Genomic DNA, 14054 nt, shown 5'->3' with positions numbered 1-14054 from the left:
TTTACTCTCTAACCCCCCACCCCCCACTGACCCCTCAGAACTCACTGTGTACTCAAAACTAACAACAGTCCTCCTGCTTTGGCCTCCCAAGTGCCAGGATTACAGGCATGAGTCCATGTCTGACTGAACTAAATGGTTTTTAAATACATCCCTCATTGTTTTGTAGAATGTCCCACAGTTTGGGACCTGGTCCCTCAGGCTAGGTCTGTGAGTTATTCATACTGACAGGAAGCCTGTGAGGTAGGTGTGTTCTCCAGGCATTGCAGCAGGAGGTCCCACATGGTGGTGTGACTGTTACATCGGGTGGAATCTCATGATTAACCAACCAGTCGTTAGGGCTGCTCTGAGAACCTCAACGTTAGCCCTGCCGATAGCTGGCAGTCTGTGGATCCTGTGGAATGAGTACTTCCTGTGATTGGGTGCAGATGGTAATTTTCTAATTCCATAATTCCTTCCCCATACCTTAGTTTGTTTTTCAGTGTAAGTAAGGGTAAAATGTAAAAGGTAGTGGCATACGCCTTTAATTCCAAGTACTTGGGAGGCAGAAGCAGGCAGATCTCTGAGTTCAAGGCCAACATAGTCTAAAGAGTGAGTTTCAGGACAACCAGGGCTACACAGAGAAATCCTGTCTGATAAAACAACAAAACAAACAAACAAAGGCAGGGGGAAGGGAGCTATCTAATTCCAGCATAGCATTCTGGAGGCTGAAGAAGGAGGGTCACAAGTTCAAGGTCAGCCTGGGTTATATAATAAGACTGACCAAAAGTAAGAAGGGGGGGGGGCTTTTTCTTGTTTATTTCAAGTTATTTATTTGTTTATAGCTGTATAGTTGTTTCTTTCACTTTTAATTTGTAAATTTTTATTTTTATTTATGTTTGAGTGTGAGTGTGAGCATGTGTGTGTGTGTGTGTGTATGTGTGTGCGCATGCACGTGTGTGCACATGCTTGTACTCATGTACACTAAGTGTGTGCAGTGCCTGCAGAGGCCAGAAGAGGGCATCGAGCCCCGTGGAACTACAGTTTCAAGCACTGATGCTCGTCCTGTGGATGCTGAGAATTGAACCTTGGTCCACTGCAGATGCCACAAGGCTCTTAACTGTTGAGCATCTCTCCAGCCTTCAGATTTCTTTTATCTTTGCATATGTGTTCATGTTCACGTGTGTGAATGTGGCTATGTGCATGTCATGGTTCACATGTGAAGGTCAGAGAACAACCTCGTGTGTCTGTCATGGCCTTCCACATTGTCTGAGACAGAGTTACCACTGTGTGCCCAGGTGGGGGCCCTTGACAGTTTCAGAATTCTCTGCCTCCCATCTCACTGCGGGAGCACATGGATTACAGAACTCTGCTGCCACCAGCTCTTCATTGGTTCTGGGGGACTCGAACTCAGATCCTCACACTTACCTAGCCCTGGATCCAAACTTTTATTCTTCTGCTGTTAGTCTATTTAATTACTAGCATTTTTCATATTTGATAATCACACTGTGCCACACATGGCTAGTGGGAGTCCCTTCAATCCAGCTCCTGTGTCCCTTTAACATTCCCTTGTCTCTCTTCACCCCAATCCCCAATTCCTTCTCTCTTGAGCATTTCCTTACTTTCTGGTGCATTGATTCTTTACTCTTTTTTTTTTCTCTTTGAAGAACCTTAGTTCCTTAAGTTAAGAATGGTATCTAGAAATGAAGACCTGTGTCTTCGGCATGGCCTTTGCTACTGGGATGTCTTTCTCTTCTTTTTTCTTAGTTGGAACCTGAGATGTTTGTTTGGGGCGGGGGGAGAGGGGAGAGAATGTGTGTGAGGGTGTATGTATGTACAATGTGGAGGTCAGAGGAATAATGTCATAGGCCACCATGTGGCATTATCTAGTGAGCCATCTTATTAGTCCTAAGATGTTTGGTTTTGATTACCGATTTGCTTGTATTGAGCAATGTCTAGATTAGTAAAGTCTGTCTCTGGGTTTGTCTGTGAAGACGTCTCCTGAAACAATCACATGTATTCTCAACTCATCAAATATAAGATTTTAAACCACTTTTGTAGACCCATCATATAATGGCAATACTGAGAGATTGAGAAAAGTAGGCGGTGGAGCCTTGTGGGACTATATCTCCTGTACTGACCTCTTCCTGTATTTCTGGTTTCACTGGTCAGCCACGATGTGGGCAACTTCCTTCCACTATGCATGCCAGCTACTACAAAGCTCTGTTCAAGCACAGGGGCCCAGAAAACTTGGCCTGAGCCCACTGAAACCGTAAGCCAAAATAAATCCCTCTTCCCTCAAGTTGTTTTTGTCAAGTATTCTTGTCCCACTCCAGAAAGATCAGACTTAGACTGTTCTGGTTAGATTCTTGATCCTCTCCTGCAGATGGGGTTGCATATCCACTATCAGTGTGGTTGACGGAACCCTTATCCATGTTTAGGCCACCCGTGTTGAACATCACTTCTGCAAAGCTTTCACAATGGTCATCTCAGAGAGCTGAACTTTGCACAGTCCCCATGGTGCATTTGAGAACTTCCTCTAGGTACCCCAGGTGGGTTCTGGTTCCTAAATCCTTGGTCACATCACCCTGGTGCCCAGCTGACTGTTATAGCTGTGATCTAGCCATGATGCGTTCAGCTCCAGGGTAAAAGACTTAAGCACTCCAACCAGCCCACTACATCGTGGGTCAGCAGCAGCTTGGGTGTATTCTCTGATGGCCAATTAAGTAGTCAGCTCCTGGAAAACATGAGAACCTGCAAAAAAGTCCTGCAGGTTCCTATGCACAAGACATAACCCATGGAGATTCACTCTGTCTCTGTAGGAGGACTCTGGGGACATGGTAAAAGACAGGCCCTGCTTCAGTCCACCTCTGACCTTTATCTTTTCCCCCAGTTGCCTGAAGAGACAAGGTGTTAGCTCGGTTTCAGGTGTGATCATTAAGCCTTGTCAGGTAGTGTAGTGCCAGGGAGGTGTTAATGATCCCCCTCCCCCAAACAGACAGGAACTGATCTGATGCAACTCACAGCAGGGTCTTTTCTATTCGAGCTAGTTGGGGTGAGGGTGGGGGTCAGCTCACTGCCTATCTATAGGGACAAGACTTTATAGTAAGCAGCAAGTGGGGGGTGGTGGTGGAGGGAGTAAGTAAGCAATTGGTTGCAATGCTACTGTGGCCTTTAACGTAATTAGCTGGTGCTGAGAGTCATATCATAAATTTAATTTCTGATTCCCTCTGCATTGGTGGTCCTTAGGGAGAGAGCGGGCCTGCACCTGGGGGTGCAGATCTGTTGGGATAATAACCAGAGATGCTGGTCTTGTTGGGGATTAACCTAGAGACTGGAGCTAGGCTCAGGTTTTGTTGAGGGGCAACTTGGAAACTAATGCTAGGAACCAGCATTACTTCCCCTGAGTTCAAACTTAAGCCAGGTTCTCTAAAATGAAGTCTGACTCAGTGGCTGTAGGAGCCAAAGGGCCTTGGGCCTGCGTCCTTGTAGCTTCCTCTGGCAGAACAGCGTCCTACTCAGCTCAGCTTGTTGGTGCAAGAAGGGGAGCGCATCCATGTTTACGTTGGGACAGTCTGTCTCACCGAGAAATACTGCTCTCTCAGAACTGGAAGCCATGGCTATCTCAGCATTGGGTACAGAGCAGAGTCACCTGGGAAGAGGGATGTCCAAGTGAAAAGTTGCCCAAATCACGTAGGCCTGTGTCTGTGTTGTCTGTAAGGTGGCATTTTCTTAATTCCTAGTTGGTGCAGGAGGGCCCAGCCCACTGTGGGTGGGTGTCATCTCTAGGCAGTTGGGTCTGGGTTGTAAATGAAAGGTAGTTGAGTAAGCCAGAGAAAACAAGCCAGAAGGCAGCCTTCCTCCATGACCTTTGCTTCAGTTCCTGCCTGGCGATGTAACCTACTGTAACCTATGAGCTGAGATACACCCTTTCTTCCCTGGATGGCTCTGGTCAGGATAACCAACAGCAACAGAAAAACAAACCAGAGTGGCAGGCTCGCTCCTTACTGTGTTCGCTCCGCTCAGCCAGCATCCCTGCTTTCCAGCGGACCCTGCGTGAGGCCCATCGCCCTTTGCTACTTCCCTTTCCTCAGCCTGCATGTCTGTGTGAACCACTGAGTGAAATTCTGTTATTTTTGGGAATTGATGGTCTAAGCTAAGGACAACTGTGTTCTAAAGGCAGTTACCAGCAGCTGGGATCAGAGCAGCCCCTGACACTTTGAAAACAGCCCGGAACTGGCTTAGCATTGGCACTTCTCATCCTAGCCTCATTTCTTATCCTGTCCCTCCTTCTCCCGGCAAGAGGAGGAGTCACTGGGGAACTGAGAGCTGACAATTGCACTTTCCCTCTGAGGGTCTGCTTCTAATGCAGATGGCTGCCGTGCCCCTCATATCTGAGCTGGTAGCCACAGTGCTGGTTGATGGGTCTGAACCACACCCTCCTGAATAGTAACTCTGACAAGATGGAATGGTATTGTGTGCATGTGTGTGTGTGTGTGTGTGTGTGCATGTGTGTGTGTGTGTGACAGAGACAAAAGCAAAACTAGGTACTGATGCTGGTGCTTCTGTGGGGTGCCTGGGAGGCCGTGTACCACTTCCACAGGGTCTGGAAAGTCACCTGGGGGCTCTGTGACACTTAAATTTTATTGTAAGGGTCTCTATTCTATTATCTCTCTCTCTCTTTTGCTGTTTGTCTATCTTTGCTTTTAAGGGATCTTTCTCTCTAAGAACACTGGAATTAAAGCTGTGGTCAAAGCCAGGCAGTTCCTGCCCACACTCGGGTGAACAAAATGAGGGAAGACTTAGTGATAGTCTTTGATCACTTTGTTAAAAAAATAAAAAAGTGGAAGGTTCCTGACACCAACATCCTGAAACACACAGTCCTGGCTCAGTCACTCAGCCATTTTATAGCTATTCTGCTTCCTTTCTCAGGGTAAAAAGTGTCCTGAGGTTTGGACCTACAATAGACATAAAACATTCTTCAGGCTGATGTGCTAGAGTGTGAGGTCAAGAGGTTTTCCACAACCTTCAGACTGGAAATCACAGTCACACAAGCATTCACAGGGTAGACCAGATGGATGAGGTTAGGCCCAGAGCATTAGGACCTAAATTTAGGGAAGGCAAGGACACGGTTGCCTTTAAGCAAGTATAGTATATGGTAACGTTCACATCCCACAGTCTGGGCACCCACTGGCACCCCAGCTGGAAGAGTTAGGGCAGCCAGGTATTAACTTTAGGCACTATCCGGCCTGTCTCCCAGGGCTCCATCTCCCAAGGCTATGAAGACTAAAGCAGAACACCGATTTGGAAGCAGACTATTTTTTTTTCCTTTTTTTTTTTTTTTTCAGAGCTGGGGACCGAACCCAGGGCCTTGCATTTGCTAGGCAAGTGCTCTACCACTGAGCTAAATCCCCAACCCCGGAAGCAGACTATTAACTCTTTCCATTGCTGATGGTGACTGCTATTACTGTCTCTAAATAATAATGACAGACCCATGACAGATCCTGACAGGAGGCTGACACAAGCAGAGACAGGAAGTAGGGCTGTGGTCCTTTATCTTGAGAATTACTGGGATCCTAGTAAACACTCTTGGGTTCACCAGCCTGTCCCTTGGTACTGCAGTTCAAGGACAATCTCAGGTGGCCGAGTCCTTGCTCTGAGCTCCGTCGGTCATTGACTTTGAGGAGCTTCTGCGTTTGTGGCTTGTGAAAGAAGAATTAGTAATGAATAAACAGACGTCAGCAGAGCTGAGAACCGGCAGTCAGGGCTGACCAGAGTCTCATAGGGCCTTGTGCGTCGCCAGTCTAATTGACTCCCTAGTTGTTTCTTGAGGCCTTCTCCTCCTCCCTCCCCCACCCCTCCCTCCTCCCTCCTCCCTTCCTTCCTCCCTTCTTCCTTTTCCCTTCTCTCTTCTAGCTTTCAAAATTAAATTGTATTATGTTTGTGTATGTGTGAAAGACAGATGGACAGAGTGAGACAGAGAGACAGAGACTGAGACAGAGAGAGAACATGCCATGCTACACATGAAGGTCAAAAGACAACTTTCAGGAAACAAGTTTCTCCTTTAATTGTGGATCCAGGTACCAAACCCAGGCCATCAGGTTTGTGCAGCAAACACTGTTAACGGCTGGCCCCAAACTTAAAAAATTTTAATTAATAATAAAACATGTTCATATATATGAGGTATAGTGCAATACTATTTAAATACACAATGGATGATTATATAGGGGTGATTAGCACATTCATGTCAAACACCAATTATTTTTTTATTTTTGTGCTGGAAACCTTTAAGCTCCTCTCTTTGATTATGTGTAACAAATCTTTGCAGACAGTAGTCACCCTGGTGCTGTGAAACACTCCAGCTAGTTCCTCCTCCCTGACCTATATCCTGACCTCTCAATATCCAAACTCTCTTTCCCCATCCCTCCCCTGCCCTCCCTCCTTCCCTGCCCTTCCTCCCCTCTCTCCTCCCCATCCTTCCCCCCCTCTCCTCCCCTGTCCTTTCTCCCTCAGCCCTCCCCTGGCTATTTCTGCCTCTAGTGAGCAGGACTCACTTGGAGGTCCTTGCTTGGTCTGTTAGTGTGGGGTAGGGAGAAGGAACGACCTTTGGGCTCTTTTGTTTTAAGCAGTGTATTCTCGCTTTGTCTGAGGTCACTGGTGTGTCTGCTGTCAGTCATCACGGAACCAGGCCCCATGACTCAGGGTCTTAGATTTTTCTCCCGTTTCTTGTTTTTTTTTTCCTGCTTTCTCTTTGCATTTATAAATAATAAAACTAGAGTTTTGGGGGGGCAAAAGTTCAGGTTCCAGCAACATGAGTCTTAGTCACCCATTCCTGAGGCACAGGTTAAAGAGACATCGATGAGAAGCAGAAGTGAATTGATCTGTTGGCTACACTTGAGAGACAAGGATCTCGGTGTCTAATGACCCCAAGGCCATCTTTGGGAACGCTGATATGACTTTTAGGTTTAAACAGAGAAAGACTCGGGGGCAGAGAGAGCACGAAGTGAGAGCATGATTGAGCAGAGTGTGTCCTGGTTCTGCAGGATGATCTAAAAAAGTCCTCATTGTTGGTACTGGCTGAGGGGAGCTGTCTGGTTCTAAGGCAATCACTTAAACTCCAGGGTGTATGCTCAGAACTACAGATAATTCCCTTCATCTGGTGCCCAGAGAAGAGCTACTGTTGCTGGAATTCAAGGTGGCTAGACATTTGGGATAATTAGTTACTTCTGTGCCTTCAATCTTGGAAGAGCATGGGTTAGAGTGGACACACTCCTTGAGTGATTAACACGCCTGTGAGGGTGGCAGTAAGGAAGCCAGACTCAGGTGAAGGCAGAAACGCCAGGCTCTCTTGCCTTCTGGGCCCAGGTGAGGACTCAACACAGTTGACCAAAAGCAGCTTCCAAAGCCTGCTCCAGCCACATGTGCTCGCCTGCTTGCAGACGCTACACTGGACTCAGTTAAGACCTTCCTCTCTCCTGTTCGGCTGAGGACCCTTAATCATTGCCACATGGTTTCAGGGTATCAGGGACTATGCTGATGCCCAAAATTAGATTAATTTATTCAGCCTGTGCAAAAGCAATTCCCAGTATGAGTGGCAACTGACTTTGTTGCATTGTTCAAATATACCACAAGCCCTTAGTCATTTTAGCAAAGGCTTGCCTTAGGTTTCTGTCGCTGTGATAAAACACTATGACTGAAAGAATTTGGGGGAGGAGACAGTTTATTTCATCTCAGGGCTCCACATTACAGTCTGTCTTAGTTAGGGTTTTACTGCTGTGAACAGACACCATGACCAAGGCAACTCTTTTTTTTTCGGAGCTGGGGACCGAACCCAGGGCCTTGCGCTTCCTAGGTAAGCGCTCTACCACTGAGCTAAATCCCCAGCCCCGACCAAGGCAACTCTTATGAAGGACAACATGTAATTAGGGCTGGCTTACAGGTTCAGAGGTTCAGTCCATTATCATCATGGTGGGAAAGCACAACAGTACTCAGGCAGACATGGTGCTGGAGAAGGAGGTGAGAGTTCTGCATCTTGATCTGAGGGCAGCAGAAGGGAATAAATGGATGTCACACTGGGCGGAGCTTAAGCATTGGAGATCTCCAAACCCACCCCACAGGGACACACTTCCTCCAACAAGGCCACACCCACCCCAACAAGGCCACACCTCCTAATAGTGCCACTCCCTATGGGCCAAGCATTCAAACACTCAAGAAAACTCCCATATGCTTGCCTATAAGTTGATCTGACCGGGGTGGGGGGGTGGGGGTGGGGATTTTCTCAGTGGAGGTTCCCTCTTCCCAAATGACTCTTGCTCATGCCAGGTTGACATAGAAACTAGCTAGCATGGAGTTCAGAAATGCTACTGCTTATTCTTAAATTAGAAAAAGGAGGGGAAAACCCACTGAACCAACGGTCTAGCTTTGATTCTGAGATAAGGCATACTTTAAGACCCTGGGACCTTGGAAAGAAAGGAGGTGTAGGAGGCACCATGGCAGGGTTCAGGCCGAGAAACAAATGACTTGGGTCTTTTAAACAGAAGAATCTTGGGATAGAGGTGTGGGAAAGGTCGAAGAAACGAGAAGTGTCCAGTCATCAGAAGGAGCGAATGCCAGGAGCTGCCCTCCTCTGGAAGACTGAAGGGAGTGCGCATGGCTGGGAGTCAGTGATACAGCCTGAGCTGGCGTGGGGGTGGGGTGGGGAGTGGGGTGGAGTGGGGGGTGGTGTTCGGGGTGAGGCTGGGGCTGGAGATGGCAACCTACCAAGGCAAAACCTGCTATTGCTTCTACCGCTCTCCCTCCCGGTCACATGATCTCACCTGCAAAGGGGCTGTGTTCGGTGAACAGTTAGCTACATATGGATGCAACAAGCGCTACTACTAAGAGAAAATAGGGATCCCTTTATAGAGTCATTCCTCCACTCCAGGGGTGTGTGTGTGTGTGTGTGTGTGTGTGTGTGTGTGTGTGTGTAGGGGGAGCACCAAAGACAAGAGTCTCTCACCGAGCTGAAATTGTTCTTGCTTTGCTAGCTAGCCAGTGAGTTCTGGCACCTCCCTGTCTCTGACCCACAAAACTGGGGTTTCCGGTGTGCAACCACATACAGCTTTCCCCTTTCCCCGAGTCCTGGAGATTTGACCTCAGTCCTCGTGATCGCAAAGCTAATACTCTTACCAGCTGAACCATCTTCCCAGTCCCAGGGGAGAGGTTCTTGTCTTTGTTTTTTTGGTTTGTTGTTGTTTTGTTTCTAAGTTCAGTCTCCTCTCTTTTCCGGATCCTCGTCCGTCTCCTCCCTCTTTCTATTGGCTGCTCATCTGACGTCATGATGTTCTTCGCAGGGCGCCCTGGCCCGGTCCCAGCCCTGGTGGAAGATCCAGCTGTTCATGTGGGAGCCAGTACTATTTGGGACCTGGGATGGTGTGTTCACATCCTGCATGATCAACATTTTCGGGGTTGTCCTTTTCTTGAGGACCGGCTGGCTGGTGGTGAGTGACCCTGGAGCTTCTGGTGGCTTCTTGGAGTCTACAGTTCAGGGATTAGATTCCTGAAGCACAGATTCTAAAACAATGCAGGAATCACAGGGCAGACTTGGGATTGCTTTTAGAGTGGGAATACATATGGGGAGCTTGGGCCTCAGAGATTCCCAGTGAGAGCCTCGGGATGGATCTGACTCTATGGGGTCAGGGCTTATTGTGGGTGTGACTAGAGTTAGGGCAAGGATCAGGCAGATGGTGATTTCTACTCTAGTCTGTGACCCTTCTGGATTTCCCGGTGTGTCATCTCACTTTGTACCCCTCTGAAGCACCAAGTCCCCATGTTGCTCTCTCCCACACTGCTCCTGGCCCTGCTCACAGGGCTGCATGGTTAGAGATACAAGCTCCTGCCTCTCTGGATTCACTGCTCTTGTACTAGATCCTGATGGTTAGCTTGTCTTTAGCACAGGGAGCAACGGGTCTCTCTTTTACTCCTCAGGCAGAAGCACCCTAGTTAGAGCAGGGCTCTGAGACCTCTCCTACTGCGCTTTCTCACACAGTGAGCTTCAATAGAGCGAACAGGCTGAGCAGAACGCAAGACCACCCAGTGAAAATTAAACACCAGCAAATGCCTACTGTGTGCAGACGCCGATGCTGTCCATGGGGTTGTTAAACACCAGCCCTTGTTCCTCTACGATGAGATCTCTCATGGTGAGAGACCTCAGGAGTGGAGTCCTGCAGTTGCTTGCATGAGGTGTTGCAAGAGGCTTGAAGGCTGGATTGGGTTGGATAGATGAAGGGAGAGAGCCGTTGGGGAGGGGAGGCATATTGTTCACGAGTAGCCAATGCTGTAGGAGACAAGAGACATGCACATCGGATGCATCATCGGGTAAGACTTGAGTGAAGTTGAGACACTAGCAGGCGTTTCTGCTGCGGTCTAAATGCAGAATGTCCTCCTTGGAAGCCTCAGGTTTTGATATTTTTGTTGTTTTATTGTGAAGTTATTGATGTCAGTCCTGGATCTCTGGACTCTGTTGCGTTCAGGAATTGTAGAAGGAAAAAGAGAGCTCTATGTTAATTATTTATTTGATGTTTAAGAATGGCTATCTAGCCAGTGTCCGTGACACACATCTTTGATCCCAGCACTTGGGAGGCTGGACCTCTGATTTGAAGGCCAGCCTGGACTACAGAGTGAGTTCCAGGCCAGCCAGGGCTACACAGTAAAACTCTGTCTTGAAAAACAAAGAAAGAAAATCTAAAATTAGTTCCCTCCCCCAAATGAAGGCATGATTGTTGTGTGATCGACTGTGCCAACACTAACAATTTACAGCAGGGCATGCATGTTCTGAGGCCCATGTGTTCAAGGTCCCAGTGAGGCCACAGTTGTGGGTTAGGCCTCTTGGCCCACGTGAAGGATCTCCTGGCTCACTTAAATACCACTTGGCAGGCCTTGGCCACATCACGTGGTTCCCTGTGGGACTGTCTCTTTCTGAGGCTGCAGACTTTCACTAAGACCACAGATAGAGTAAGAGAGAGCTCCTCTCCTCGGCGGCTACCACCTCTTCAACATCCTAGTCTCAGAGATGATGTCCCAGCACTTCTGTGGTACATTAAAAGCAGGTCGGTACATGATAAAACACAGTCTAAATGGAAACTCTCTGTATGTTTAGTCAAAAACTGTTATGTAAATCCCATCTAATGTGATCATTTGGACCGACAAATTTTTTTTTTACCTAGTGAGTTACTTCACAGAGACCACACAGGAGCAAGGCTAGCATTGAGCGCCATCTTGGGCTTGTCTGTCCTTTTGCCCTAAAATAACATCTGGCTTTTATCTCTGCCATTGGAATCACCTGAATATTTGAACATGAAAAGAAAAAAGACAAATATGAAATGCCAGGAACGAGACGGAACATCCAGGGAGTCCTATGAAATTAAAACCGACACAAGCATTTCTTGAGTAGGCAATATTAACTCTAAAAGAACTTGGAGTCGTAGTTTATTCACTGTTAAAGGAGCGGTTTTCTTTCCCTTCTGAAGACCCAAGGTTGCTCTTGGAATGGGATATTTATATTCACATGCAGGCAGCCTTCAAGTATGAACAAAAGAAGAATATGTTCTGTAGTATTTCATCGGGAGTGTAATATTAGCAGAGTCCGTAGTTAGAACACTCAGACGTCATGCTCAAGGGCATGCATCCTGGGGACACCAGCATCCTGGGGGGCTAGGGCTGTGCCATGGGTGGAGTGGAGGGAGCTTCATGGGCACTTTGGTTATTCTTGAAGCCTTCTCTACCCTTGGTCTCACCAATGCCACCTAGCAGGTCACTATGCCCAGGAGTTCAGCAGCGTCCTTTGCCATCTATCAGCAGCTTTGCACATGTCCCCTCGTGGCCACATGGCTGTTGGCATTCCCTTTCCACAGGGAGCTCACAGTGGTCTTTATGAACCGGTCTAGGCTTTGAGCAGATTCAGAGGCACCATCTTTTCTTCTACTTTTTTTTTTTTTAATTTTTACACACTCGATACTTTATTCCCCTCCTGGCCCACCCTCCTACTGTTCCACATCCCATACCTCTTCCCCCTCACTCCCCATCTCCACTAGGGTGTCCCCACCCCACCAGACCTCTAAACTTCCTGGGGTCTCCATTCTCTTGAGGGTTAGGAGCATCTTTTCTGACTGAATCCAGACCCAAGAGTCCTCTGCTGTATGTGTGTTGGAGGCCTCATCTCAGCTGGTGGATGCTGCCTGGTTGCTGATCCATCATTGCTTGAGAGGTCTCAGGGGTCCAAGTTCATTGAGACTGTTGGTCCTCTTACAGGGCTGCCCTCCTTCTCAGCTTCCTCCAGCTTTTCCCTAATTCAACCACAGGGTCAGCAGCTTCTGTCCATTGGCTAGCATCTGACTCTTTCGGCTGCTTGTTGAGTCTTTCCGAGGACAGTCATGATGGGTCCCTTTTTGTGAGAGAACCATAGCCTCAGTAATGGTGTCAGGTCTTGGGGCCTCCCCTTGAGCTGGATCCCTTTGGGCCTGTCACTGGACCTTCTTTTCCTCAGGCTCCTCTCCATTTCCATGCCTACAGTTCTTTCAGACAGGAAGAATTGTGGGTCAGAGTTTTGACTGTGGGATAGCAACCCCGTCCCTCATTTGATGCCCTGTCTTTCTGCTGAGGTGGGCTCTACAAGTTCCCTCTGCCCACTGTAGGGCCTTTCATCTAAGGTCCCTCCCTCTGAGTCCTGAGAGTTTCTCACCTCCCAGGTCTCTGGTACATTCTGGAGGGTCCTCCCGATCATTCCTTCTGTTGGCCCTCAGGGCTTCAGTCCTCCCCCCACCCATACCAGATCTCCCCCCCCCAAACACACACCCCCATCCCCTTTTCCTCCCCAGTCCGTCCCTCCCTGGGAGGCACAGTCTTTATGAGCTGTGTAATAAGTAATAATAATAGTGTAACATTTATCACTAGTAACATGTAACAAGTTGGCTTATTAAGCCCTGTGTGACAGGTGGCGTTCGAAGTGCCGTGAATGTGTTTAATTCTCTAAAATTTAGTATTTCCTGGCAGCTGTGAGACACGTATCACCTGTTTTATAGACGAGGAGACAGGCCAGGGCTGGGAAGTAGCAGAAGGCATAGCTGAGGAGTCTCCGTGTCTGCTCACACTGCACACAGTTGGCATGCAGAGCCCTCTGCAGACAGATGTCCCCTAAGGGACTGTACCCTTGCTCCAGTCTCCACACCAGGTCTCATGTGCAGAGGCCTTTCTTTTTTGTCACAGATTTGTGTGGCTGGCGGTGGCTAACATGGCACTGTTGCATCTGTTTGCTATGCCTTGCCTCGGCCCCTGCACCTCCTCTGGCTTTGGTTTTTGTTGTTGTTTGTTTGGTTTTGGTTTTCTTCGTTGGTTTTGCATTCTAGACTTGGACCCAGGCTTAGTGCTGGACAAGTGATTTATGGGTGAGCTACAGTTCTACATTTCATTCCTGTTTGGTTTTATTCCCTGGAGGCGTTCAACATAGTTAACAAAGATACCTGTACTACTTTAAGATTAAAAACCTGTGGGAGAGGGAGTCCTTGAAGGGCCTATGCTGCCTGGGTACTTCTGGCTGGCCAGGTCTCACTTGCAGGTCACTCCGATGTCAGCTGAACAGTGTGTCTCTGGGCTGACTCTCCCAGTGGCCTCAGAGGGGACAGGGGATAGAGGGCCTTTCTTCTGGGCCTACTATGTGGCAGTGTTGTAGCAGAAGAGGGAGTCTGCAGGGAAGAGAAAAACCAGAACTGGCCCATTTAAGATCTACAGCCAATAAAAGAGCAAAAGTGCAAATATCCTCGTGGGTGTGAATAAAAAGCCTCGGAGATTAGTAAGAGCAGGGTAGCAAAACGCTGGGGCTGGGGGCAGGGAGAACACGACTTTCCTGGGCTCTGGCTCCCCATCGCAGACCAGCAATGCAGCCCAAGCACCCCTCACTTGCAGGGAACCCTCTGCCCTCTCATCGCTCTCTCTCTCCCACACCTAGCACATCTCTGGGGGTCTCCCCTTCAGGAATCTCCATTGCCCATGCTCTTAAAAAGCATGCAGTGAGAGAGTATTACAAATGGCTTAACACTGTGCCC

At 48.2% G+C, this 14054-nt stretch overlaps 1 protein-coding gene and 1 long non-coding RNA gene across 5 annotated transcripts in view; one reads left to right on the top strand and one right to left on the bottom strand.

Moving 5' to 3' along the window:
• Positions 1-14054, top strand: part of Slc12a8 (solute carrier family 12, member 8) — a 149675-nt gene that overhangs the window by 11153 nt on the left and 124468 nt on the right. For all 4 annotated transcript variants that reach the window (XM_006248423.5, XM_063270314.1, XM_039088051.2 and 1 more), the window contains one exon: positions 9309-9455. In XM_006248423.5, the coding sequence (XP_006248485.1) occupies positions 9309-9455 (147 nt within the window). The remainder of the gene's footprint in view (positions 1-9308; positions 9456-14054) is intronic.
• LOC134481081 (uncharacterized) lies at positions 7673-9350 on the bottom strand. Its single transcript, XR_010056300.1, has 2 exons — positions 9145-9350; positions 7673-8013 (listed from the first exon to the last, which is right to left on the bottom strand). It is a non-coding gene; the product is annotated as an uncharacterized LOC134481081 (long non-coding RNA).

The sequence above is a fragment of the Rattus norvegicus genome, chromosome 11 (assembly GCF_036323735.1).
Source record: "Rattus norvegicus strain BN/NHsdMcwi chromosome 11, GRCr8, whole genome shotgun sequence".
Classification (NCBI taxonomy): domain Eukaryota; kingdom Metazoa; phylum Chordata; class Mammalia; order Rodentia; family Muridae; genus Rattus; species Rattus norvegicus.
This window is presented reverse-complemented; position numbering and strand designations above follow the sequence as displayed.